The 26,760-nt window shown below is 40.4% G+C and overlaps 4 protein-coding genes across 10 annotated transcripts; 1 reads left to right on the top strand and 3 right to left on the bottom strand.

The window, feature by feature from the left end:
* The first annotated feature begins 769 nt into the window (after nt 1-769).
* LOC113126745 (G1/S-specific cyclin-E2-like) lies at nt 770-7,919 on the top strand. Of its 2 annotated transcripts, XM_026300860.2 has the most exons (13): nt 770-809; nt 1,382-1,419; nt 1,491-1,542; nt 1,627-1,677; nt 2,042-2,178; nt 2,260-2,395; nt 2,632-2,778; nt 3,163-3,258; nt 3,354-3,488; nt 3,914-4,025; nt 4,473-4,630; nt 5,214-5,312; nt 7,361-7,919. In XM_026300860.2, exons 2-12 carry the CDS (start codon nt 1,406-1,408, stop codon nt 5,289-5,291), a joined length of 1,116 nt encoding a protein of 371 aa, XP_026156645.1. In that variant the 5' UTR covers nt 770-809; nt 1,382-1,405; the 3' UTR covers nt 5,292-5,312; nt 7,361-7,919. The 2 variants fall into 2 exon arrangements, with proteins under 2 accessions (XP_026156645.1, XP_026156644.1); XM_026300859.2 differs by lacking the exon at nt 7,361-7,919 and having other exon boundaries at nt 5,214-6,939.
* ints8 (integrator complex subunit 8) lies at nt 5,974-14,040 on the bottom strand. 2 transcript variants are annotated; one of them, XM_026300856.1, is made up of 28 exons: nt 13,905-14,040; nt 12,974-13,112; nt 12,634-12,808; nt 12,340-12,480; nt 12,048-12,119; nt 11,798-11,849; nt 11,459-11,638; nt 11,134-11,241; nt 10,858-11,010; nt 10,575-10,675; nt 10,289-10,430; nt 10,105-10,175; nt 9,668-9,843; nt 9,417-9,547; nt 9,163-9,273; nt 8,835-9,039; nt 8,520-8,641; nt 8,072-8,256; nt 7,970-8,003; nt 7,813-7,872; nt 7,582-7,643; nt 7,383-7,501; nt 7,138-7,241; nt 6,976-7,026; nt 6,670-6,743; nt 6,523-6,587; nt 6,372-6,415; nt 6,001-6,117 (listed from the first exon to the last, which is right to left on the bottom strand). In XM_026300856.1, the coding sequence occupies exons 2-28, from the start codon at nt 13,104-13,106 to the stop codon at nt 6,001-6,003; spliced, it is 2,988 nt and encodes a 995-aa protein (XP_026156641.1). In that variant the 5' UTR covers nt 13,107-13,112; nt 13,905-14,040. The 2 variants fall into 2 exon arrangements, with proteins under 2 accessions (XP_026156643.1, XP_026156641.1); XM_026300858.2 differs by lacking the exon at nt 13,905-14,040 and having other exon boundaries at nt 5,974-6,117; nt 12,974-13,106.
* A 525-nt stretch (nt 14,041-14,565) lies between these two features.
* Nucleotides 14,566-21,494, bottom strand: LOC113126747 (probable C-mannosyltransferase DPY19L4). Its single transcript, XM_026300863.1, has 19 exons — nt 21,142-21,494; nt 20,851-21,006; nt 20,559-20,683; nt 20,376-20,466; nt 20,136-20,257; nt 19,492-19,637; nt 19,143-19,266; nt 18,912-19,046; nt 18,499-18,630; nt 18,193-18,294; nt 18,015-18,088; nt 17,717-17,875; nt 17,488-17,607; nt 17,275-17,395; nt 16,979-17,035; nt 16,801-16,883; nt 16,551-16,683; nt 16,175-16,333; nt 14,566-16,047 (listed from the first exon to the last, which is right to left on the bottom strand). The coding sequence occupies exons 1-19, from the start codon at nt 21,230-21,232 to the stop codon at nt 15,883-15,885; spliced, it is 2,295 nt and encodes a 764-aa protein (XP_026156648.1). The 5' UTR covers nt 21,233-21,494; the 3' UTR covers nt 14,566-15,882.
* Nucleotides 21,495-21,938: 444 nt separating this feature from the next.
* On the bottom strand, nt 21,939-26,710 carry LOC113125905 (nucleolar and coiled-body phosphoprotein 1-like). 5 transcript variants are annotated; one of them, XM_026299536.1, is made up of 11 exons: nt 26,373-26,710; nt 24,956-25,018; nt 24,640-24,759; nt 24,410-24,535; nt 23,731-23,853; nt 23,500-23,640; nt 23,281-23,421; nt 23,067-23,186; nt 22,795-22,962; nt 22,526-22,654; nt 21,939-22,450 (listed from the first exon to the last, which is right to left on the bottom strand). In XM_026299536.1, exons 1-11 carry the CDS (start codon nt 26,410-26,412, stop codon nt 22,383-22,385), a joined length of 1,239 nt encoding a protein of 412 aa, XP_026155321.1. In that variant the 5' UTR covers nt 26,413-26,710; the 3' UTR covers nt 21,939-22,382. The 5 variants fall into 5 exon arrangements, with proteins under 5 accessions (XP_026155321.1, XP_026155320.1, XP_026155319.1 ...); XM_026299535.1 differs by having other exon boundaries at nt 21,939-22,447; nt 24,884-25,018; XM_026299534.1 differs by having other exon boundaries at nt 24,884-25,018.
* Nucleotides 26,711-26,760: the final 50 nt, after the last annotated feature.

A 26,760-nucleotide genomic window follows, 5' to 3' on the forward strand; every position in this document is an offset into this window, starting at 1 on the left:
TAATTCTGTACCAGGAATCACACATTGAGCAACCGCTTCATTTGTGGTTTGTGTCATCTTCTTGTTGTTTTTTTTTAACCAGTTTGTGTCTATTTTTACTTGTTTCGTGTTGTTTTTTATAGTATGTGTGTGTGTGTCTTTAACTAGTTGTTTTGTTGTTCTTCCAAATAAAATGTTAACAGCCTGTACATAAGTATCTAGTCTATAGGCCTCCTGACCCTTTGTGCCCCTGTGCCTAAGCTCAGTAGCTATTACCTAAAATTAATTGAATATAATGATGCGTCTGTTGTTTTTAAGAAATTAATATTATTGATTTGTAATCATATCAAATATTATGATATAAAGACTGTTTTCTAAAGTACATCAGACAGGAGCCCTAATTCCACCTTTAACCAAATTAGGGCGACATTTCCTCAAGTCAATTGCGGTGCAGCTTTTAGTCAAAATGTTTGACAGCATGACTTTTTATTGAATACTCCAAACTGTTGCATGTCACGTTCATATTTTTCATATTATTTTTTATTATTGTTGTTTCCATGTGTTCAACACTTAATATAAAATTAACAAAAACACCAGAGGAGAAAATATATGAAAATTTAAAATTTCAGTACCTTCTCGTCGAGTGGGTGGGTTCTAGGTTCTAAGCTCTGATTCGTCCACTTGCCTGTCAGTCAAATTTGGCAGCGCTTCTTCGTTGGTTCGCGCTCCACCAATAAAATCAGAGAAGAAGAAGACGCACCAATGAACGGGCGTCTACTGGCGCCAGCGGTAAGTTGAAACTAGTCATTTTGGACTCGGAGCTGAGTAGGGTGAGCTGGTTATAATTAGTTTATTAATTAACTAGTTTATCTTTAACACATCTGAACCACTCTGCCTCCACCAGAGTAAGCTCAGGACTAACCTGCAGCAGCTAGTCGCTTCTTATTCTTGTTGAGTCATTGACGTTAAACGTTATTTTCTTACTTTGCCTGTCTGTTATACAAGCTAGCGTCAATATTTGGTTGACAGGTGACAACAATTATTTCTGATTAATACATTAAAACTTTCGACTGCTGCACAGTGTGCCTTGTCTTTTGTTGTACTGAAGCTGTGACCGGTGTTTCTGTGCTTTTTTTCCTGCTGTTCTTCTTGGTTTTGTGTCATTAAAATGCAAAAAAAGGTTATTCCAGGTTTAAAGTTTTAGCATCACGATTTTAAGTGAAGGATGCAGAGCGTTTATCAAAGATATGTTTGTATAAGATGCACAACAAACACTCCAGTTTTTAATAGTAGTGGTTTTATACAGGCTTGGATTCAAATTTGTCTACAGTCACCCATGGACTGACTTCCTTGTTTTATAGTTAAACACTAACATTGCCTCCCAATGATTCTGTTTTTACAGACAGATCCAGACCCAGACACAGCTATGACTAGACGAAGGTAATTAAGTTCATTTTTCATCACTTTTTAGACTCCAGCTCAGATTTTAATTCTATGTAATGTCTCTGTAGTGGTCGCCTGCAGAAAAGATCAGAAAATGCTCCAGGGCGGATGGCTGCTAAGGTAAGACCCCATACAAACCATTATTCAAGATGTCATATAGCTTTAATCAGGCGTTATGGTTCTTACAGACAGTTTTCCTTGCAGCAAAGCAACAGAAAAAAGGTTCAGCCCCTGTCGAAGCTGCACTGTGAGAAGGTATGTCCTGTTATTTTATAATGTATTCTTATCGGTCTTGTACAAGCATAGTAAATTCAGCTAAAATGCACAAAATAGATAAATAAAGGCAGTGGCAGTGTGCGCACTGTTTTAAGTAAAATATGACCACAGAGTGCTTCGGAAGGAAGGAAAAACAAAAACGGTATTAGAGTAATGTCATAAAGAGCCAAAGCCCTGTACCCCTTCGATCCCTCACTCGGGTTCACCTGTCTCATCACCAGGAGACAAAGGGGAAAGCACAAAACAAAAAAACATATGGAACCAGAATCAGCACAATAAAAATATAATTTCTGTGCAGTTTTTGTAAACTATAAGTATTAGTGTGTTTTCTTTTCTATTACAGAACCAAGGCGTCACCAAGCCCTGTCTTCTCATCGAGGCTCCTGAGAAGGGGGTCAGGGTTGACAGCCATGAACTCGGCTGTCCAGTTCCCACTCCCAAAGATTCTTTGGTTCTGTCGTCTCCTCTGCCTTATGTTGGGTAATCATTGTGCTATTTGGCCCCAGTTTGTTGATGTCCTCTGCGCAACATTTTAACAAGTGTTTTTCCACATGTTTACAGATGGGGCTCTTCTGAAGATGTGTGGGTGAAGATTGTCAGCAAGGAGCACAGTTACAAACACAGCAAAAACTTCCTGCACAAGCATCCGAGTATACAACCCAGAATGAGATCGATCCTCCTCGACTGGTTAATTGAGGCAAGTTGATTGTTCAGTAGTCGTTAAAACCAAGTGAGTTATTATTTCATGCGTAACCTTAAATCATTCATCTATATTTTAGTCATCTATTGTAGATGACTTAAATATAGATGAGTCCCTGTATACTTTACAGAAGAGGTTTCTCCAAACAAGGCAGTATCACATTTTAAATCATCAGTCGTGATCAGTAAATGTCTTAAATCATGAACGTGCATTGTTTTCACTGGTTTTACTAGGTTAGCGAGGCATACACCCTTCACCGGCAGACATTCTACCTGGCACAGGACTACTTTGACCGGTTCATGCTGGCCCAGAGCAACATTGAAAAGGGCATGTTGCAGCTCATTGGGATCACCTGTCTTTTTATAGCATCAAAGATGGAGGTAAGAAAGAACAAGGAGGGATCAGCGCTGTTGTGCCCAAAGCATCTTAAAACCAAATTAAACAAAACTCTACAAATCAAATATGACAAATATGTTTGTGCTGTGTGGTGATGTCTTTGCTATGACAGAGAGGCAGAATAGACTGCACACTGTTCAACTAAACACAAAACAGAAATGAGTCAGTGGCTGCAGAGCTAAATCTTATTTACTTTGAACTAACAGTCCAAATGCATCCAGTTTTGTTTTTCAGACACTTCCTATGAGTTGTTTTAATGGTTTAATAGCATATAATAGACATACTTTGGAGGTTGCTTGTCAAATATGCACAGTGCTTGATGAAGAAGAGCTGTTTGTAGTTATGTTAATGGTTCCATGTGCTTGTAGGAAGCGTGTCCTCCAAAGCTCTCGCAGATGGCGTATATCACTGCAGGGACCTACTTTGAGCGTGAGATTCTTGAAATGGAGTTAATTATTTTGAAGGTAAAGGTATTGCGATATTTGACTCTTTATTCTTTATTAGTGAGCAATAAGAGTGTGGTAATTTTCATATAATTATATTTTTGTGTGTTTTGCAGGTGTTGAATTGGAACCTTTGTCCTGAAACAGCTGTGTCTTGGCTGAAGCTTTATTTCCAGATGGCATCAATGAATCCCAACTCTGACCTGCTGGAGCCACAGTTTCCACAGGACACTTTTATCCAGATGACAAGGGTAAGTTCTGGATGGGATACAGTTTTTTAAGCATAAATACTGACACAAACCTCAGCCTCAAAACTGATGTCAGCGTTTCTGTGACGGAGCTGCTTCAAAAACGGAGCATTTAAAGCATAACAAGATGGTGCTATTGTTAGATGTCATTTTGCTGTGAGACACTGACATTAGACAAGTGTGTTCCTACTTCCTCATTTGTCTGTAGCCAGATGTTCTTCAGTTATAGTAGCTTCTCAAAGACAGATATGTAATCATGTATGACTGATCTAAACTTCCTGAGTCACAATCTTTTTCACTTGCAAATGTTCATTCTCCAGCTCAGCGCCCTGGTTGATGGATGAGCACACAGCTGTGCACAGGGTTAGATCTGTTGTTTCTGTGGTTGTATTTCATGTATTTCTGGCTCATTACTGTTGTTTCTGCAGCTTTTAGATCTCTGCATCCTCAACATAAATTCACTGCACTTCCAGTACCAAGTGTTGGCCGCTTCAGTCCTGTGCCACTTCCTTCAACTGGAAACAGTTGAAAAACTTTCAGGTAAGATTTGGGAGTCCAACAAACGTGGACAGAGTGGAAAAATGGGTCAATTGCTGCATTATGAGCCTAATAACAGGATGAAAGTCTTATGTGTGCATTACTGTTATTATTTAAAGGTACCCTACTGAATTTGATTTCAGCCGAGCAGGGGGTCTCCAACTCCAGTCCCCGAGGGCGACTGTCCTGCTTGTTTTCCAAGTATCCCTGCCCTACCCACTGCTGATTACCTGGATCAAATGTGTTCAGCCATTCAGAAATTGCAAGGTCAAGGATAGTTGGAAAGGAAGCAGGACAGTGGAATTAGAGACCCCTGGGCTAGAGGGTCTAATTAAACTCAGATTATAAACACCCCCTCACTGCTCTTTGCCCATCCCGTTTCCTGAAGTTATGTGAACTACAGGTGTTTTTTTTTTTTTTGTTGTTTTTTTTTTTTTTTTTTGTGCTCAGGTCTGTCGAGGGATGTCATCCAGCCATGTGTCACCTGGATGGCTCCCTTTGTTGAATCAACGAGCCGCTTTGGCCGAGCGACTCTGAGGGATTTTGTTCGAATAAAGAAAGAAGACAGACACAACATCCAGACACACACAGACTACATGGCCATGCTGGTCAGTTTTTTTCTTGGTTTTTTTCTTGTTCTTGTATTTCTAAAAGAGCGAGGTGATGTGGATACAGACCTGTCAAGCCTATTCTATGATTCTTGGTGTGTGGGCCACTGTCAAAGCCTCATGGGAGCTGTAGTTAATTAAAGCAATCCAGCATAGTCCTTTTATATCTTTGACATGTACAGCGGAAGATAGTGGTTTATTGTATAACGCAGACAAAAAAAATCTCAGGAATGTGTTTTGGAGTTTGTAGAGAAACTTAGGAAAGAAACCATAAATACTTGATTCACAGTGAGGTGGGATTCTCATTTTAATTACAAAGATAATTTCTTCTTGGTCTAAATGTGATTTTCTGAGACAGTTGTTTGATATTAATATTCTGACTGCAGCTGTGAGTGTAGTGGAATTAAGTATCTACACATCTAATTAAGCTGCATTTCTACTTACGAGGATTAAGTTTGTGGATAATCATAACACAAATGAAAATAAAACTGCGGCTAGAACAGCAGGTCATTAGCAAATCTAAACAGATATTTACTGTTGCCATTTAATCATCAGTTTGTGTTTGTGAACCTGTTTATTTCAGGAGGATGCCGCTCATAAGGAGGTGAACAGCCAGTTTCCAACTCCTCCCAATAGCACTGAGAAAACCTGCACACACTGAATTACCAGACGACAACTCGCAGTGAGTGTGAACATAGAGGACACAGGGTTAAAGTTCCACAAACACAGAGGGTCTTGTTTACTAGAGATGGCTCCTAAAAAACTGGAACAGTCTACATTGGAGTTTATTTCAAACCTACTGTGAAATGTGTCACCGAACAAATTATCCAGGATAATGTGCCTAAATAAGGTTAGAAGGAATCCTGACCAAAGCTTTTTGTCTTCAAAGATTTTAGCAACTGGGTGCTTTGACTGAGAAAAGAAAAATGCTTTAAAAAAAAAGTGTCAAGGTTTGCGATGGGTTTTGTCATTTTTAGAAACTTACATTTTAATATGGAATGTGCAATTATTTACTTTTTGTAGCATATTAAATATGTTGATAGCCAAAAGGTAAAACATGTTTTAAATGGGATACTGTGGCCTGCCTACTTTATTTAAACCCAGATGGACACGTGTCAGAAAGCATTAGCAAAAATGAAGTGCATGCTCTTCAGTTCATTTGTGCCCTGTTTTGTCTTTGTGATGCTGTGAAACATAGTTTGTAACTCAGGGCACTGGAGTTTTATTCTTTAAGAATTCATTTTCAATGATAACAGGTGTACAAATGAACTGTATTTATTTAGAAGTTTATTTTCTACTACAAAATATATATATATATAAAAAAAAAAACATTTCCACCCTGCCAGTATCTGACAGCGGTCACATGTTCGTTAGAAGTATAGTTTGGCCATCGCCTGCAGGAACCTCTTCTTCCTCTTCTGTGCAGCCAGCTGCAGAACTTCCTCTGGGTTACTGGTGTTCAGCTCTGTCTGTCCAATCGCTTTTATCTGAGGAGAAAGTAGAAGGATTCACTTATTGTAAAAGACCTGTTGAAATAATCGCTGAACTGCTGCACAAAGCACATACAAGATAAGTCATTTGGGGTAGACATTACAGCTAACTGCATAGGAATATACATCTGGGCCAACTTGCTGGCTGATAATGAGTGATCAGGTCATATCAGCACAAAGTTATCCTTAAGTCAGAATAAATATGTGACATTTTACTATACTGTCAACAGCAGTTTATCTGACAGACTCACAGCTATTTGTCTCTTTTCCATCTCGCCCCGCTTGTGGTGAATATCTGAACGAACAGTTAAGGAGACAGGTAAAAGACAGGTAAAACATTTGTATGATGTGGTTTTGTCCCGTTTGCCTCTCGTGCTGTAATATGTCAGTATCGAAGGATACGTGTGAGATACTCCAGGATGGTGACGTCCCAGATGTAGTCGTACAGTGAGTCCATGGCATCATGACTGCAGTAATGAGAAAATATTAGTTTAGCCATTAGGAATAGCTCTAGAGGTTGTGCTGGTCGTAAAGTCTGCTGTGGCAAACCTGTTCTGCTCTTGAAGAGCCTTGAATGCCGTCATGTAGTCGACTTCTCTCAGAAACTGGCACAGGACAGCAACCTGAGAATGAGATCAGTCTACTAAAGTCTGAGAGGTACACACTAAAGATACCATCTGTGTTCACATGCAGTTTCTGTGCCACCCAGCTGATTTCCTAACATAAAGAGAAAAGTGGTTTCAATAAGTGGGGCAGAGAACAGTAGAGACAGTAGTGGTGCAGTGGCTGGATGTAAGGGGAGACCGTGTACTCATGTCCGTGTGTGTGTGTGTGTGTATGTGTGTGATCTCTGACCTGTGTGTGGCAGTTCATCATTGAACAGCACTTGATCATCCTCTTCAGAACCTTCAAAGAACATTCAGTGTGTCACTATTTTAAGTTGCACTAGATTTAATAAAAACTATTGGCTTGTTAGTGAAAAAAACATTTTGTTTAACCATTTCCTGTGAGATTTACCTGGTCAGTGTAAACATCAGGGGCCACAGCTTTAGTGAAGAAATCTGAGCACACAGCTCCAGCCTGCAGGTAAAAGTTCAGTGCGGCCGAGTATTGATTTGTCACTACAGAGAGAAGACGGAAGGCGTCAACATTATAACTTGTTTCCAGAAACTTTTCTGTGGCCATTTTCTGCTTGCCACAGAAAAATGGATCATTCACACATCTTGTGTATCTCTTTCAGCAGCACAGCTGTTTCTTCTTACCGAAGTAGATATCAGCTTGTGTGATGAGCCATGACTGGTTATTGGGGTTTAGAGTTAGAGCGTAGGACACCAGCTCTTTCACCGTCACAGCCACGGCTTCCACATCTACCGCCTGTATGCTGGTCAGCACAGATGATCCGTTAGTGGTTCAGTCACCATGAATGAATTTGTAGAAAATCGTTTGAAAACAAGATCTTACTTTGGAAGAGACGATGGCCATATAGAGAGGTGCTCCGCTGTAACTTCATTCACAATATCATCCTGATGAAAAAGAAAACATGCCATTACCCAGAAGACCCAAAAAGGAGTGTTCAACAGAGCACAGAACAATCTTATGTTTTGTTTTTTTTTTACCCTGCTGTAAAGTCAGTAAAGTACATTTCCTGTGTATTTCATTTGATCGCTGTCACAGCTTTAATCGGAGACGTACCCGCACTATACTGTGGAGCCTCACAAACAGTGAGATCAGGGTCGTCAGCACCAAAGGCTCCTGTCCAAAATAAGATGATCTTGTTACCTTTGTGCCATTACCCCTGATGCAATTAAAATCAAATATTTCCACTAAGTTTGGCTTCTTTAATACTTACCCTAAGTTTCTTGATGAAAGTGATGAATTTGCTCCTAAGAACACAAAAGAATGAGTCACAGGTAAACAGTAATATTAGAAGTATTAGCGAGAGTGTGTGTACCTGTGCAGAATGCCCATAGAGGACTCTCTCTGTTTGATGAGGCCCACCCGGCCGTCGCTGTTCCTCTTGTGCTGGATGGACACGCTGCAGATCTGAACCACCACGTCCCACAGCTCCTTGGCCGTGCGGCGGCTCTCTTTAGGTCCGGGGAGCTCCTTACACGTGGACGCCAGGAGCTGACCCAGCTGTTGGAGGGAAACAAAGTTTGTAAAGGAAAACCAGAATAAACCATCCCAGACCCGTCTTATCAAACCATCCTGGAAACCACCTAAAAGGAGTTCAAGACTTCAGTCCTTCTTAAATTAACATTCACACTGTAATACGACATCTTCAATTTAAATTTTGCATAAATGTTCCTGGACTAAAAGATGAACTGATGGTGGTGAGTGTCAGAAATGATGGGGACCTCTATGTCATGAAGAGGTAGCAGTGGAAGAACATGGTTTACCTTGATGTACGGGTTGTTCATGACCAGGGGTGGTGGCACCTGCAGAGTCAGGTAATCGTTCTCTCTCCAATTCAACATGAAGGCGACACACTCTTCTCCTACCACCTGTCGCAGAGGCAGATCTGCAGACAAATGCTCCCAGTCATTTCCAGCAAATGAAAATGACACTTTACACAGTTTCAGGTAAACCTGCCCATTAACTGCACAGAAATACTACAGGTAGAACAGGCATGGTATACGAGTATTTTGTGCATGCTGTAATGCCACACATCAAATACAGATCAGGAAACCGCTGCAGTGTTTCCAGCCACTCACCATGGATCCTCATCTCCAGGTAACCTCTGACCCTGCTGACCAGGTCAGGGGGCGGTCGCTCCTTGCTGCCCTCAGCCGCCATCGTCTCATGCGCTCGAACCTCCAGCAGCAGCATTTCGTTCAACATCACCTGCCTAAGCTTCGGTGAGAACTCTGTAACCAGCTCTAGGCAGGCGGAGAAAAGCTGTCGCGCGTGGACAAAGTCCTGAGACCACAAGAAAACAACTTTTCAGTGCACAGTATCAGTGTGAAACACTCACTTTACCATAGCAGTATTTTTTGAAATACTGCTCTGTCAAAACTCTGAGCACTAATAATATAACGAGACCTTTATTGATATGCAGTGGAGTCCTTTGGTCATCAGGATGTACACCAGGTCCTTGGTCAGGTTGTCTTTAATACAAAGGATGACGTTGATGTAGTCTGGAGGAACCTCCCACTGTAATCATACACAAGTCGAATGTTATTTATTTCAAAATGTATTTTTCATTACATTTGATGGATACCATTACAGTTACTACTACATTACAGTAACTCTTGAAGTGAATGGAATCATTTTGAGTGTTTGCATAAACCTCTGACCTTGCTGTTGACCCTCCAGTAGGGTCGTTCGGCCATGCCATGAAGCTCAATAAGGATCTGTCTAATTCTGCGTGGCTCCAGGGACAGAATGAGCTGCTGCTCCAACTGCCCGATGTTCACACTGGCCGAAGCTGTTGAAGGACAAGCCAGAATGTATTAACAGACACCTGGCTGACACACACCACTGGGCAGCATTTGACAGGAAACAGATAAACCGGAGGTGACTAGAAGCATTCATGAAAACCTCAGACCTGGAATGTCATAGAAGGAAGGCAGAGGTTTGGCGCTGAGGTTTATAGTGGCTGACCTCTTCCTCATCTGCTCCACCAGGACCTTCCTCTCCTCCTCCTTCAGCAGCTCCATGAACAGCTTATGAGACGACACCACAAATACCAGAGACAGCTCCTCCAAGCTTTCACACAGATTCCTGCACAAGAGCAATGGTTTAGTTTACATCCAGTTAACGTCGTCACACTTAAAAAGACGATTTACTGATGGTAAACGTTTTAAATGAGATCAGTGCTGCTTAATGAAAATCCCATGCACAGAATATGACACTGATCTGTGTCTGTGTCTCTGCTCTGATCTAGTGATCTGCATGAAATAAATTAAATCAATGTATCTATGGTTCAGGATCAAACCAGACTCCGGTAGTGGTTTACTAAAACGCTTGCTGAGTGGCGCTCACTTCATAAAATTGGCCATGTTTCTTCTGGATGTCTCAGATGGACAGTCCTTTTCCAGGGACCGCATGCACACCTACAGGGCAACGAGAAGTGAAGCTCTCAATTTGACCATCATTTTAAAGATCATGCTTATTGCCCAGTTGGGACAATTGACTGTCCTGACTTTAGATTACTGAGCTGGTTTACCTCTAAAATGAAGTCCACTATTCGTTTACTGGGTTTGAGGAGCAGCTGCTGGAAACGCACACTGAGGATTTCTCCCTCTAGAGCATCCCGCACAGCGTTGCAAACACACAGCTTGTGGCAAACCTCGTCCAGGCCCGTTTCCCTGCACAGGTACAGGAAGTTGTCAGATTCTAACCTGAAGCCTTGTTGAGAGTATGTGACTGTCTGTGCCATCAAACATTTACTGTAGGTGACCTACGTCCTATATTTAAATTAGCTTGGGTTTTGGACTGAAGTGTGCTCTCACCCTTGCTGGACTTTGTACAGGAACTCCCTGAGAACTGAGCGTCTGAAGTGGCTTGGCAAACTGCGGGTCACATTGTCTTTGATGAAGGCTTCAATGACCGCCTGTAAAAGAACTAAAGGCATCTCAGTCACTGGGTCTACACATTAAAATACAACATATTAAGATTACTTCAGACCAGGTAGATTTCCCTGCGGTGTCTGTCAATAACCTTCAGTTTTACAATGTGCCATATTATTTAGGACATATTTTCACACAGACAAAGCTCTGATGTGGGCACTCTGACCTGGTAGTTGTGGATCCTGATCAGGCTGTTGATCTGATTGTAGGGTGACATCTGAGAGTCAGATAGGTCACAGTCTGCAGTCAGAGCTTTGCAGGCGTTCCAGTAACCAGACAGACGCTTCTCATCCAAGTGGACATGAACAGTCGTGTTCAGCTGAAAAATAAAAATATAGGAAGGACTGAGAACCACAGACTGTTGCACCAGAACAACAGTGTAAACACTTCAGGTTTCTTTGAGCACAACATGATAAATGTGACAATAAACCAGTGCAAGTACCTTCTTTAGCAGTTCATTTGTCTGTCTAAAGTGATCCTTGGCTTTCTTATAGGCCAGCTGGTCTGTGCAGCTTTGCTGGAAGAAGATACCTCCCAAATCATAATGTACCTGAAACAAAATACTAATTAGAACAACCAATACCTATGAAGTCAGTTATTCAATAAAAAAACAACTATATTTTAAAAGTAAGCACAATCATTTTTAGTTTTTATCAAATTCTATAACGCAAAGTTTAATTCTAAACCTGTTAGGATATGTAATCGGGGTTTGTTGTATTTAGAGAGATCTAAGCTTAAAATAAACTGCTCTAAGAAAAGTCATCAACCTGACAGTGCAGCTCATCAGCGCTGATGCAAAGCCCTGCGGTCGATGACTCAGTCTCTCCGTTAGCAGCAGCATCCGCAGTCAGCAGGTCCAGAGTCCTCATGGTATGGACGTAAAAGTCTTTCTTCAGCCGCAGAGCTCCTTCCAAGACACTGATTGAGTCCGCTGCCTGTTCCTTCAGCTGCGGGTCAGAGAAGACTAGGTCATGAGAGGAAAACTGTTCATTTCAAACATGTTATAAATGCATGTATGCATGTCATAAATGTGAAATTGAATAATGTTACTATCAATCAGTCTGAAGAAGTATATTCGGAAGTTTTTTTTTTTTTTTTAAACTCACCACAGTGAGGATGTTTTCAGTCATTTCTTTCTCCTGCTGCACAATACTCAGCCTAAGACAAACCACAAGGATAAAAGTCACTAATGCCCTGATGTACCTTTACATTTCAATGTAGCAGATATGGATGTTTTTTTCATTTATATGTACAGCATGTGCAACTAAGCCTGGATGTGCCACGTTTTTTTTTTTTTTTCTATAATCAACATTCACCTGTTGAAAATCAGAGCATGGAGGAAGGAACAAAACATACATGTTCATCTGGTGAGGTCCTGGTTTGGTCTGTTTCTCTGGAAAACTGCTCAGCACGATTGTTCTGATGGCCCTGTGGAAAAATTCACTGTTACACCATATTCAGTGGATGTATCAGCAGTAATGCCATGTACCCATCTAATGCTGAAGTGGTCAAGTTAATCATTTCAATTTTCTAAGTTACTGTATTCTAAAACTCAACACCGTGACACAACCAGTAGTCTCAGTGGATCAGTCAGGCTACTGCATGACGTCAATGGTGCATCTCACCCCCAGTTTGTGTTCTCACTTACCAGCGGTTGTAGATGATGACAGCCATGGCTGTGGTAGGAGGCAGAGTGGAGAGGTCCAGGTCCACATGTTTCACCCCCGGTGGCACTTTGCTCACACACAGGAGCTCATTCAGTAACATATTTAACACAGGAGTGGTCAAGCTGGTAGAAAATAATAGAGCAAATCATAAGACAGGAGCCTATATCGTATTTGGACTGCAGATATGGCAACTTTAAATGTCTGATTTTCTAGAAAATTCAGAACATTTTGCGTGGATTTAACGTGTGGATTTAAGGCATATTGGACAGGCTTACCCTTTCTCAAGTACATCCAGATCCCACTTCATGTGGGCAGCTACTTTCAGCGCCAGCAGCTTCAGGGTGCGGTTCCTGCGGTTGTCAGCTGGAGGCTGCACTTGATTCTGCTCATTCACTGAGGGCTTTGATGCCTGCTCCAGAAACTGGATGATCAGCTGTGCTGGTACTGGGTCTGTGAACAGACATGGACCAGCATGCTCATGGTTTAAAGGATCACAATGCTGTTTTTGTTTCCATTTTTCCTACTAAACACGCCCAAAATTTAATATACCACAGGATTTTAAGCCTTTTATGACTTCATATAAAAACACTGACATATTGGAGTGAGTGTGCGGACCTGGATTTGACTTCTGCAGGTGTTTCTCCAGCAGACTGCTGTCCAGGAGGAACTCAAACCATGAAGTCTGAAGAGGTGTGCTGGGCCGGCTGCTGCCCACAGCAGCTACTCTGTCCGCTGCCTCCGCACTCATTCTCCCCTGTGAACGGTGACACACGTTATTGTTTCTTTAAAGACATAACTGTGGCTGAAAAAAAGAATTGGGATTGAATGAATAGAGCAAAACAGAACTCATCAGGTCACATCACAGTCTGCGTTAACTACAGACTGACACCATCAGACTAACTCGCCTTACTGTGTTATTCTCACTGACTTGTACATATTTATTAGTAGTAGTAGTAGTAGTAGTAGTAGTAGTAGTAGCAGTACTAGTAGTAGGGGGAGGTTTTGCATATTACAGTAATGTAACCTACACACTTAAGATTGGTGGCCTCTAGACCTGCAGTGATTATTCTATTCATAATAACGGGAATGGACAAGAAATTAAATATTTTATTAAGATTAATCTCATTCTTTCAAGTGGCTATGGGGTTTGTATTTGTCGTACCTAAACATTTGGGTTTTCAGCATTTGCTACAGGACGTGTTTCGATATATATTCTGATATTTTCTGCAGGTCAATTAATGGATACTGTTAATTGTTGTTTGCAGCTGCACAAAGCAGCAGTTCGCCAAATACCGGTTAGGTTAACGTTAAATTTTCTGTTGTGGTCTAAGGCGCTTTAATTTTCATCACGCTTAGTCCCGACTGGGCGGGGATTTCCCCTTGAACCAAACCAGCTACAATGAACTCTAACTTCGGGCAGCGGCTGTCCATAAATCAAGCGCACCCTGTGTTGTCTAGAGCTAACACTGTTTGGGTTAATGTTCTAGCTAACTGGCTGAACTACAGCACCTGGCCCGCCCGCACACACAGGGACGGATTATCTTACCTTAACAGGCCCAAATGAACAAACAGGGCATGTAAGTGCTAAATCTAAACAAAAAACTTAAAACGTTAGTCCTGGAACAGCTTCTCAGACTCTGATTCTCACATAATTCATTCTGCGCTTCGCCATGTCTCCCCGTAGTTCCGGTTCCGGTTCGTCGCCAGGGAAACACACGTTGCGCCATATTTGCGCATATTTATACGCCGCGCCAAAAAGAGTAAATTTATTAATTAGGTAGCTGTTACTTTTTAGTTGTAGGCAATGGTTTTAAAAACTAATGAAATAATCCTGACAGTGAGTTCTGGGCTTTGTGTTGACTGTTTGTTAAATTTGGCATAAATTATGTGCATTAAATTGCACAAAGCGTTTGAGACTATTTAAAACGTATAGAAGAAAATAATGAAGAACGATGATGAGTTTCAGCAGCAGTCACACTAAACTACTGCATTTATAATCTAAAAATAAATACTTTTATAAGACAAAACCTTAAAAAATGGGAGGGGGCTTATATTACTCAAAAATTTAAAAAAAAATCTACAAATTGATCTGACTGATATTGGTTAAATTGCCAGGATAAATTCAAATAACTCAAAAATTAATGTACATTTGCCTAATGAATTTGTAATAGAGGGAGACCAAAACTACAACAGTAAAAATCACAATAAGAACATCATCCATCTTTATGACTTTCCTTTCTCCATTTGCCTCTTCAATTAGTATGCACAATGGAGATGTGACCTTAAATAGCATTAGCTATTCAGTGGAGCACATACATTGTAAAAAGCGCTGTAAGATAATTAGACAACACAGCATCACCTCAGTGAGATCACTCTGTATTCACCAACTTATAAACAATTTCCACCAGCAATTCAATAAAGGCTAAGATTCACTACATGGTCTTTTGCAGAGAAATAGTATGATGAGAGGTGCATGACAGCACCAAGGAAAACCACTGAATACTTCAGGTAATAAACAGGGTGGAACAGAATCACACTGAGCCGTGACAAATAAAGACACGGAAACAGTCTTAAGACCCCTCAGATCAGAAACATGTTAGTTTCCACCTCTGCACATAAGGCATCCAGATAAAGAGCAAATGATAAAACAACAGCAGCAGAACGAGCCTCAACTCCATCTTGAACTTGTTACACAGAAAATGAAATGCCTCATCCTGCCAGCCACTTCTGTGATATTATCTCCATGTATGAAGCTCATATTACAGGTCAGTTCTTCATCCCCTAATGCCAAACAAGCAGATTTTCAAATACATCCTCTAGCTTACAGTAAAGCCCAAGAATGAGAGTTATGACCTCTTCACTGAGGTGGGCGCCCTCTTTGACAGCAGAGATCTGCTCTTACTTGCAGACTTTGTTTTGCAGCATATAAGGAAGCACTTTTCTACCAAAACCAAGCACATGAGAAGCAGCAGCAGTTTAAAGAAGCTTAAGACCATTAACATGATTATTTGAAGGCCACATGACATTAAAACAAAGTTTAAAAATACATTTTAAGACAACAGTATAATCAAACATTACCAGAGAATGACTCTTAAAAATAATCACAAGCAAAATGTGTCGTCTCCATGTAATGACAGAAGACAAAGATATTGCAGCTCTCGACTTCTGTACAAAGTGAACACAGACCTCACACATTAACCCCTCCTTCATAAAATGCATTGAAGTAACCGTAACACATGGCTTATAAAACTACAGTACAGTGACATATATGGCATATTCCAGCTTAAAAGCAGGTCCATTTATGTTGATTTTGACAACAATGTGTGCTCAGTTGATTCCTGTTAGGTCAAATGTGCAGCTCCTCCATACACATCCAAGTGTGAGCAGTGATTAGACATTTCTCTGGCCACACACTGCAAAAAAACTTCGCAGTTCTCCATGTTACACCGTGGAGAAGACGTGAACCAGTGGAGAAGAGCAGAGCCAGGCTCAGTGAAGTGTCAGCAGGGAGGCAGACGTTGCAGTCAGTACTGAAAGGAAATGACAGAGTTCACTTTGTAGACATGGTACGAGCGATTCCAGAAAACTCTGGTGAAGTAGTTTGTGTAGGGCGAGTAGTTCAGCTTTATCTCCTGGCAGAATCTTCCATGCTTCGAGAACGAGTACATCTCTCCCTTGTCATAAACAATCTGAATGGGGCAAGAGGACGTGGAAGATTATTATCAGCAAACAGCTTATATTGTCATTAACCTAATGTGATAATATATAATACTGACATTCAGACTGAAACAGTTTTTCAAATGAGTCTAAACTCACATGTCCATTGGTGATGTCGAGCAGGTCTTTGATCCTACAGGCTTTGCTAAAACTAAGCTCATTGCAAATTGATTCCTCGATGATCACGTAGTTTGTTTTTTGAGATGTTAGGATCTTATAGATATCTTCTGCAGACCTCATTGCATAAACCTGGTAAGTCTACGAGGAGAGAAAACAGAAAAGATCCAGGCTATGCATCAAACAATGCAGATCCATAATTGATGCAGTCTAGTCTAAAATCTACAGTGTTCTAAGTGAAGAACTGATGCTTCTTTTAAACTGTTTTTGTTGTGTTTTTAAAATGTTGACAATGAGCTCATTGGATTTGTCTTTTTGCCTCATTACAACCAGTTTCTCAGCTGTGTCAGTCACTCACGTCTTCAGTCCTCCTCAGCAGGTTGACGTCTGAGTAAAGAGGTAAACTGGTCACAGCTGAACCTGAACAAAGCTTCACTGTTCCCAACATCTGAGGACTTCCTGCAAACACAGCTGCCACTGGAGCATGTGACCTGGAACAACAACCAATAACAATAATACTAATAGACGCCACAGATACCTTTGAAAATAAAAAAATAGGACAGCAAAAGGTGCATCATAGAGAATATCTGAAGAATCTGACGTCTCACCTGATCCAGCTGATCAGCTCTACTGTATCTGGGTCGTAGAATTCCTGCAGGTCTGACAACTCGGCTAAGACACGAGGGGAGTACTGCATGACAGAAGAGAGCAGTACACAGGAGATACTGTTGGACTTAAAATGTCTAAGATAAAGAGCAATGAAAAATAAAGATCTGAGAATCTCACCTCTCTCCATAAACTGAAACCAATGATGGTGGGAACAGCTGTGCTCAGGATCAGAGACTGTAGATTAACAGAAAATACAATCATAACCAGCATTTTGGTAAAAAGTGATGGGGATTCAATTGCTTTGCAACTGCATGTTAAGATAATAATAAAGACACTTCTTAGGGAGTAACACAATTCAGCAAGATTTATTTTTCTCTGGGGAGAAATGTTTATCCAAAAATATAGATTTTTTTTTATTGTCAATGTGAACTTTTAAAGCACAATGTTAAAAGTGAGAATCAGAGGCCCCTCACTAGCACTACAGGATGAATGGACTTCAGTTTGAGCCACTTAAACACAGTCATCCAGAGGTCTGGAGAACACACACCGAACGCTGTAAACATGCAGACGTATGGCGTCCATATATACTTCATCCTGCATGAAGAAACAACACAGTCAGTGTCCAGATGTGTGATGTGTGAAGCGTCACTTGATACCAAAGCACCTGTTCATGCTGACAAACGTACCCATCAAACAGCAGAGCCAGGCCTCCAAAAAACACAGTGTGAAAAACATGATAGATGACCTCAGGCTGCTCTCCTATCCGTCCATCTTCAAGTCTGATGTTGGTTTTCATTGGCTTGCCACTGCAAAGTGAAAATGAGTTTAACATCACCACACCAAGCCTACATAATGTTTAATGTTGCATGATGTGATAAACTGTAATGTAGCCTGACTGTGGCACAGGGCTCTAACCTGAGTCTTCTGTAGATGGTCTGCAGGGTGGACAGCAGGCAGACAGTGAGCACCAGGAAATAGAACGGAAGGACTGAGGCCTGAGTCAGTCGCAGGAATAAGTCCTGCCTTGGTCTCTGGAAGCTCTCTTGGCACAGGAGGAAGTTGGTGATGAAGTCACTAACAGAGAAGAAACCGCTGCCATTAAATGACATTATACAGACTAAAAAACAGGTCACTGAATGACATGGATACTCCATAAAGGATACTACACACATCACCATAATAGCAAACTCTCAATCCGAGTACTGTAACTCACTTTGTTGTGTTCAGGCCAAATTTTACTTCAAGGAACTTCAATATGAAGTCACCTTCACTTACAGGTACAAGTTTCTGTGAATTGAAAACACAAGTTATTAGCCAATAACTTCATAACTAAGATTGAATGATATTAAGGTCTACGAATGGACCTGTGGAGTTTGCTGAAGCGTGCTAACCTTGACCAGATAACTGAAGGTGATCCCTGTGGTAAACACCAGGTGGAAATGTAGGAAGAGCTTCATCACTCTGGCCACAAGAGGACCCATCTTCATCTTTTGCTGGAACGGAAAGAGAAAACAGTAATGTTTAACTAAATAGAGACAGGTGGAAAATACATCTGAAAAATTGTCAAAATCACAAAATACTTTTAGCAAAGATCTCAACAATAAACCTCACTAATTTGGGATTCTATGCAAGTTCCCACAAATGTCTGTCATTTTTTAGCTGACTAGACTCAGACGTGAAGAAACAGCTAACTCTACCTGGAAGTACCTCGCTAGGACTGAGCCAATCAGGAGGCTGAGCAGCGGTGAGCTGAGTAGGGTCGGGTTCTGAAACTGGAACAAGTAGGCCAGGAACAAGGAGCTGAGGTACACTTTGTGAATGTCAGCCATCTGTATGTAACAGAGATGGTGGGATTATAGAGAGAAGAGGAACAGCGAGAGAGGAGACAAGCACAAATAGAGTGACTTGTGTTTAAGGACAACTCAGCTCACTATACAGGATCCAAAGATATTACACTAACAGGTGTTTTACCAGCTGGATTTCAGCTGGGTTGCTGTAACCGCAAATAGAAGGAGAACTATCACAGGTTACAGTGACTGGAAATTTCTACAATAAAGTGGATACAAAAAACGACCAGGCTGTTGTCGTCACTATGTCAGGACTGTGTTACCTTACGTGATGGCACCAGGTCAAATGAATCAAGCAGGAAAAGACAGAGGCCTTGGATGAAGAGCACATAGTGGCTGTGTTCCCAGACCAGGAGGAAGATAAAGGTGGTAGCACTCATGGTAAGATAGCAAAACATCTACAGGGAAATACATCTGATCAGTCAGTGCAGTTGCAGAGTCCCACACAACTTTACAGTAGATTATTTCAAGACTAAACATCATGGGAGGCTCACCTCCGTGGCAGAGCTGATATTGTTACTCAGGAATCCAGTCAAAGCTGCCACCTGACAGGAGAAATACGGCAGAGCCCAGTTGTCCCGCAGAGGAATTGCATGGTCCACTTTGGTTGTGTCTGGTCTGTGGGACGAATGAAGAGTTAAAATGTGAACATGTCATCGTGAAGCAGAAAGAAGAGACATATTGTAAGCCTTCTGTTATCACAAAGTACAGAGGGAGAAAGTGAAGAAAGGGCAGACAAATAACAAAATTCACAAAGACTTGAAGCTGTCATTAAGAGGAAGGCAGAAAGGAAGAAATCTCTCACTGAAGTAGGAGAAACATTGTGAACAAAATTCCTCTCACCTGTTGATGACATACCAGGCCACAGCCAACATGCCAGCCACCCAGGTGCCGCTCAGCACCCAGCTACACACAAACAGAGCTGTGACGTAGACCGCCTGGAGGCCAAAGACTGTTCCAACATAGAAATAGATCGGCTCCACAAAATCCTGAAGGCAAATAATCAAATAATCAAATAATAAAGCACTAAAACAAGGTGATGTGCCAAACAAGACAATCTGATAAATAACTGAGGCAGATCTTGTTAGGGGAGGATGCTCTTTTGCCTTCTCCTCATAAAGCTTAAAAAAAACAGAGAGCTGGATAAAGAGGCTTTATCTTTGTATGACTGAATCAGTAAAGGTTCAGCTAGTCTGAACTTTCTAACATAATGCATTGCTTTAACTGTTTGGCTAAGCAACATAACCTCCCATCTGATGGAGACTCAGCCTAAAAGGTATATAAGAGGAATGTTGTTGCTTTTTCCAATGTGTTTGCTTGCTTTAGGAACGTACACTGTTCCATTTCAGCATCTGATTGTTCTTTAACCTACACCTTCCACACATAGTTTTCATAAAAATATGGGTCAAACTGACAAGATCCTCATTGCATCTCATTAAACTGAACTCAAAAGTTGATTCATCTGCAAATAATAATAATAAAATGACCTGGCTGCCAGTGACTCTGTATATGTAGCTTGTGATGAGCTCTGGATACAAAGACAGACGCTCCACTGCATTGATGGTCTGGCCTGCCACAGTTCTGTTATCTATCATCAGCTCATAAAACCCTGGAGAAAACAAGAGAACAAAACAGAATAGAGCAGAAGAGTCACATTCACAGCACTTTATTCCAAATGAGTTTATATTTTGGTTGTTAGATAATTAAAGCAGGAGGGTTAGCAGTACCTCTTTCAAAAGATGGAGCAGCCAACATGCGCTTGTAGTAGTAATAATAGAGCCCACTTCCTGCTTGGAAGGTGATTTCACGTTCCAGCTCCTGAGACACATGTGCACAGTGAATTTTAGAAGTGATATGGCAGTGAGGTCAAAATGTAATTGAAGCACACAATGAAACAGGGAGTCACCCACCTGTCTAGTTGAAAACCAGAACTTCCTGTCATGATACGTAGACAGATATCCAGCATAAAGCATGCCGCAGGCAACTGCTGCCAGACAGCCAAAGAACACTCTCACCAGATGCTGCAGAAAACGTGCTGGAGCAGCAGAAACATAAGTCAACATGACATATCACAACAACACCTATAAGTAGTATTAAGTAGTTAAGGGAAACTTTTCTCAGAGATTAAAATTACTAATGTTACTTTATATAGTTGACAAGTTAATAAATGTACAGAACTAAGTACACGGGAAACAAACTTACTGGCAGAAGAGGTTTTTGCCTTGTTGCCAGATGTTTCGGGTCTGCTTGATTCCTCCTGTTTTTGACAGCTATGGTCTTCTTCATCTTTCTGCTGCAGGTTGTCCTCTGCTCCAACAGTGGACAGCTCATCCTCTGTGTGCACCGGCGTGTTTATATCTGCTCATCAAAACACGCAGAGTGGACAGAGACAGTGCATCAGACACAACATGCCTCTGTAAAACCTACAGGATGTTTCTGCACTACAAGCTAACTGGTGTGCAGTTAGCAAAGTGCTAGTTTAGCTTGGCTTACTTTCAGTCTGCAGCTCAGGCTGGTTCTGACGATCCTGTTCTCCTGCGTCCCCTTCCATCGCCTCTGTTTTGCGACATCTTAGCTCGGTCATGACGAGACCAGATCAATCTGAGAGGACTTTTCCTAAGCGTTCAAGCAGCATGCTAGCTTGGGAGTTAGCTAGTTAAACCCGAATACCAATAAATGTTCACTTTGCGGTTTACCGGTGCTGGCAGACCAAAACACGATCTTCCCTTTTCTACATTGCTTCTTCTCGCACGCAGGTTGTAGCCTGCAGGAAGCTCAGGTGATCTGTTTAGACCGATGATCCCAATGTGGAGGACTCAACTTAGCACTGCTGCTGCAGGATGCTAACCCGGAAGTAACGGCTACAAAAAACAGTGAAGAAGAGTGAACACCAAATTTCATTGTAAATTAAAAATGACATTAAAATTAAAAACAGCAAAAACCTTTTAAATCATAAAGACATTCTCAGTGTATTGTCGAGTAAAACATCTGAACACGATGCCTTGAGGTTTTATTTTTAAAACAACCAATTTTTTATTAATCGAAAAATGACCGAATGATTGTGATAGTCTTCATTTTATGTGGGTATAAAATCTGAACAAACCTACTCACTTAATGCCAGGTTGAATATAAGTACACAGACAGGTACCCACACAGGACGAAAGTAAACTGGGAATTTTAGTTTAAACGTGACTCATATTTAGTTTTATAATATACCCTTCAATGTAGATACCAAGTGAATGTGAAGTGTGTGTGGTATATCAGCTGAAATAGAGACCGACTCATCTGTGTCAGTGAACGCAGTTTAATACAACACAACAAATTCCATTGCTGCGTACTGATTGTACGCAAAGCAGAAATGTAACTTACATCAATGGGTGTGAAATCATTGTCTTGGAATATTAAACCAATAGGAAACAGCCAATGCAAACAATAGGCACAAATAATAAAATAACTGCATAAAATCTTAAATGACCTGGAAAAATTTGGTCCCAAACCTAAAAATTTGAGTAGAAATACTATCACTTTAATTTAACATGTATGTATATAAAACACATAGGTCAACTTTACATGAACACTAGCTGAGATTTTTAGGAGGTGACTCTCCGAAGGATCTGGGAGGAATGAAGTGTAGGAAGTTCCTCAAACTTGGAGCCACTATGTGGTTTGAGCTTCACAGTCCAGAAGCTAAAAGGAACAATAAAGAACACTGTACACTACACAGCTTCATCTGTTCATTCTTCTTCTGATGATTCTTCCAAACCATCTTCCTTCATGGGCTCTTCAGCAACCAGTGTGTCTGCTGTATGGAATAAGAAAAATGTGACTCTCACTTTCGAGATTTTATTTCAACATCAGTAAGTTATGTAATATGTACCTGTTCTGGTTTTGTTCTGGCTTCGTTTTGGCCCAGTGTCTTTACCATCACATCTCTCTAGTACTATTCTCACCATTTTGGTCACTTCTGGGTGTTTAGCTGCTAAAAGTTCATCATATGAACTGTTGCCTGGAAAAATGAACAAAACACAGATGCACTTTAAAATGTATCAACAGTTATTTAACCAAGAAAGGGTTTTGCTCTGCTACTTAACACTAACCACTCTGTTAATTGTTGGTGTTTTGATTTTTCATGTTGATTTGTGTTACCTTTCCCAGAGGCTTTAACTGACACAGTGACCTCTCTTGGCTTTTTTGGAGTTGTGTCCCTCTTTTTTGGAGGTGAAGCCTTTGTTTTGGCTTTGGTTTGAAAGTCTGTGCAGTTCTTTTTTACGAAATGAATCAAGGGTTCATCATCTGAGCTTTCATCAGGACGTCCTGCCAAACAGCCACATCCACACGGGTTTAAAAATGTGTCACTGCCGCATTTTGGTCACAAAATCAAACAAGATTGTGATCATTTACAATTACTCTTATAGTACCTAGTGATACAGATGTCTTCTTCGTGGTTCTTTGCTTCACTGGTTTATTCTTCTTGCCAATGAGGTTCCGCAGGGGTACATTGTCATCATTGTCATCATCATCCTCATCCGAGCTGTTGTCTGAGCATGAAGAGTCTTTTAAAATCTTAAACTAATCAAAAAATGGAACCTAATGAGACTGATTTCTGGCCAGTATAATAAAAATGCTGCCTACCTTTAGATGTCTTGTCTGTAGGTATGGATTTTGTTTTCTTGTTTGCTGAAGGCTTTTGCCTTTTAGCAGCTATTGTCCTCTTCTTCTTTGCTGGCAGTGTTTCATCATCTGAGCTGTCACTGGAAAACTCTACATATATAACTACAACAAACAACAAAGTATTTATTTAACCATGAGAAAAATGTTTCAGATGTGTTCAGATTGCCACATTTCACCTACCCTTTTTACTTGCTGCAGTCCTTTTGGATTTAATAGCTGGGCTTTCCTTTTTAGATGGCGACTTTCTCTTATGTTGTGACCGAAGTTTCTTGGCAGTTTCACTTAGGGGCTCATCTGAACTGCTGCTGTCATCCGGTGATTCTGTGTAAGAAAGCAAAATCAAGTGTAAGTGTCTACTACAGAAAACAGAAGCTTTCTGCTGATATTGCAGGTCCGTGAAAATAATCTTACGTTCTTTCTTTTTATCGAGAGTTTTTTTTGGAGGTACTGTGAAAGTCTTCTTTGCAGCTTTTGAAGACACTTTGGCAATATTAACCAGAGGTTCATTGTCAGAGTCATCATCCGTGTTCAAATCTGAAACAGTTACACAAACGAAAAACTAAATTTTATTCACTACAGACACAGATGAGAAAATGCAGTTGATAACGTGGCTAAATATACACCTGCATTCTTAATTTTTGGGCCATTTGATCTGGGTGAAGTCTTTCCTTTATTCTCTGGCTTCTTAGAAGGTGCAGAGATTGTTTTAATCTTTCTCAGTGGCTTGTCATCAGACAAGTCATCAAAAGCTACAAATGGTGAAGACAACAAATTTAATACCTTTAGAATTTAATGGCCATAATACACCAGGTTGAAAAATATTTTTTGTAAACTAGCTACAGCTTTGCAGCGTGTTTGTCAAAGACTGTCATTGGTAATTTTTAGTGGTTGTGGTTAACACTCAGCAGCAAAAGGCTCCTCTAAGCCACTGATGAGGATCTGAAAATGAAGCTGATGAATCCCTAAAAGAAAACAAAACATGGGTTTTGGAACAGCCCTCATGATCCCAACTTGAACGCTATTGAAAATCTATGGGCAGATATTAAACATCAACTAACACTGCCGGCCCATGGAGAGAAAATTCTCTTACCTTTTTTCTTTTTATCAGCTGATTTTTTTAGAGGAGTTTTTGTGCAAGTTTTCTTTGCAGCTTTGGAAGACACTTTGGCGTCCTTAATCAGGGGCTCATTGTCAGAGTCTTCATCTGTGCTTAGATCTGAAAAAAGCGTATATTACAAACATTTAAGCTTTTGATTACAGACACAGATCTACAGATAACACAGCTGCAACATAGTTGATGACACATGATGATGTAACCACCTGTAATCTTATTTGCACCATTAGATCTGGATGATTTATTTTCTTTTTTCTGTAGTGTCTTAGAAGATGCAAAGGTTGTTTTCATCTTTCTCAGTGGCTCATCTGAGGAGTCATGAGAAGCTACAAGAGTAGAAGATATAAACATACAAATTTAGTACCTTTTGCTTTCAAAGCCACAATATGCCAACTTGGTAACATTTTACTTAAGTTTGCTACAAGATTGTTGATAATATGTTTTCCTCACAATTGTTTTCCTTTCTTGAAATAGTGCGGGAGCTGAAGATTAAATTGTGTGTGTTTCTATGTTTCTTCTCACTGTGTGGCCTTGTCAGAAGCTTCGAGAGAGGTATGTCATCATCAGAGCTTGAGCTGTCCTTCCCTGATCAGTCAGAGATATAGTGAAGAGTAAATAACACTTCTCAAGTTTGGTCTAGTAAAATGGCCAAAAATATTCAACAGATTTGGACACAATGTACTGGCTTTTATTCCTGACTGTACATCCTGTTTTTTTTATTTTACTAGTATTTGCCTGTACTTGGAACCAGCTCAACATCTGACTCAGATTTGAAATGACAGACGTATAAACAAGTCTAAAATTGGAAGAAATTCATTGTCGTGTCAGCAGAGTCACAATTTTTTATGAATCAGTTTATTTACTGGAAAAATTGTTCCCCCAGTGTTATTACCCCTCCACAGATTAATGCAGTCATTAGCGGTAATTACTTAAAGCCAAAGCATATTTGTGATTGTTAAAGATTATTACTTAAAGGATGATTATTATTCTATGGCATTTGCTGTTATTTAGTAGTACAAATGGATTTAAACAATTTAAACAACAATAATTAAAATTACACGTTACAAAAGTTGCCAGAGATACGACCATAATTGTCAAGTAAAACACCACTATTGTAAAGATGATATTCCAATGAAATGATTCATTGAATCATTCATTTATAATTGAATGGCTTAATAACCCCCACTGGTTTTTAAGCAAGAAATAACATAATTTGAAAAGTTTGTTAGTAGTAGTGGGGAAAGTACTCAAATACTCTAATACTTCAAACAGTGTAAGAACACTAACATAAGCCCAGCAGTCAAAGTTATACTCAAGGATTTGTAAAAATGTATTCAGAAGCAAATTCACTACGAAAGTAACAAAACTGAAAGTACTTTTGTTAAACAACACCTTTCAAAAAGTTACTGAATGGATTACTATTATTAATTATTAACATCATTATTAATCTATCACAACTGATGCATTAAAAGAGCAAATGAATGCCCTTCATGTTGCAGCTGACAGGTAGATCAGGACCTTTTATTTACTACTGATGGTTCAACATAGAATCTGTTCATATGTTTTGTATTCAAATTAATCTGCAAAGTCACAAGTAACTATAGAGCACAGGTGGATAAAATACGTGCAATATCTGTTTGTATAACGTATAATGGCATGAAGCATAAACAGAGTTTTTAAAATGTCATAGAGCTGTACTATGGTAAAGGATTTGCTACCATCCACCGCTGTTTATTACGAACTTTAAATACCACTGGATTTGATTAGTATAAACTCTTGAGTCCTTTAAGAAGATAACCTTAACAGAATTTGGTATTATTTTTATTTCAAAGCTTTAAGCTAACTAGCTAGCTAACCGTGCTAGCCCTTAGCTACTACACAGTCCAACAACGTGGACTGCCTCCTCAGCTGAAATTAAAAGCACTTTTAGTCTAACTACCTGGAGAGCCATGTGCCACATTAGCGGTGCTGCAGTCCATGTTGCTGCTCAGTATAAACAAACTGTTCTTCAACCAGTGTGGCGCCAAGTTAGCTTTCTGCTGTTAGCTTCTCCTGCTAGTCTGTGCTAACAGCTTGTTGTTTGCTGGTTAGTTGTCTCGTTACTGTAACCAACTGTTAAGCCGCTGGTTCGCCACCTTACAGCTACAGTCACCTCGCCATTAAACTAGGTCATAAACCAGATTGTCCAGTCGTGGCTTTAACATGATCCCAATTCACGTATGGTTTTGTTTTGATCCGTTTATTTGTTGCAAACGCGTAGGCGACTATTGATGACGATTGTTGACGTCACTCACTGGCTTTACGCAGATACATATAATTTCTAAACA

This window comes from Mastacembelus armatus, chromosome 11, assembly GCF_900324485.2.
Source record: "Mastacembelus armatus chromosome 11, fMasArm1.2, whole genome shotgun sequence".
Lineage (NCBI taxonomy): Eukaryota > Metazoa > Chordata > Actinopteri > Synbranchiformes > Mastacembelidae > Mastacembelus > Mastacembelus armatus.

What these genes read in the sequence shown, in the direction of transcription:
- LOC113126745 (XM_026300860.2), top strand. An exon ending in CAGGGCGGATGGCTGCTAAG is followed by an intron (nt 1,543 to 1,626) that starts GTAAGACCCCAT and finishes TTTTCCTTGCAG; the next exon opens with CAAAGCAACAGAAAAAAGGT. An exon ending in TCTCCTCTGCCTTATGTTGG is followed by an intron (nt 2,179 to 2,259) that starts GTAATCATTGTG and finishes ACATGTTTACAG; the next exon opens with ATGGGGCTCTTCTGAAGATG.
- ints8 (XM_026300858.2), bottom strand. Translation starts at nt 13,106, where the DNA reads ATGAGTGCGGAGGCAGCGGACAGAGTAGCTGCTGTGGGCAGCAGCCGG. An exon ending in CTGATGAGCTGCACTGTCAG is followed by an intron (nt 11,242 to 11,458) that starts GTTGATGACTTT and finishes ATTTTGTTTCAG; the next exon opens with GTACATTATGATTTGGGAGG. An exon ending in TCTATGGGCATTCTGCACAG is followed by an intron (nt 8,004 to 8,071) that starts GTACACACACTC and finishes TTGTGTTCTTAG; the next exon opens with GAGCAAATTCATCACTTTCA.
- LOC113126747 (XM_026300863.1), bottom strand. Translation starts at nt 21,232, where the DNA reads ATGACCGAGCTAAGATGTCGCAAAACAGAGGCGATGGAAGGGGACGCA. An exon ending in ACCTGGTGCCATCACGTAAG is followed by an intron (nt 18,631 to 18,911) that starts GTAACACAGTCC and finishes TGTTACATACAG; the next exon opens with ATGGCTGACATTCACAAAGT. An exon ending in GTTTCAGTTTATGGAGAGAG is followed by an intron (nt 16,884 to 16,978) that starts GTGAGATTCTCA and finishes TCTGTCATGCAG; the next exon opens with TACTCCCCTCGTGTCTTAGC.
- LOC113125905 (XM_026299534.1), bottom strand. Translation starts at nt 26,412, where the DNA reads ATGGACTGCAGCACCGCTAATGTGGCACATGGCTCTCCAG. An exon ending in TGGTGCAAATAAGATTACAG is followed by an intron (nt 24,536 to 24,639) that starts GTGGTTACATCA and finishes CGCTTTTTTCAG; the next exon opens with ATCTAAGCACAGATGAAGAC. An exon ending in GACTGCAGCAAGTAAAAAGG is followed by an intron (nt 23,422 to 23,499) that starts GTAGGTGAAATG and finishes TGTTTGTTGTAG; the next exon opens with TTATATATGTAGAGTTTTCC.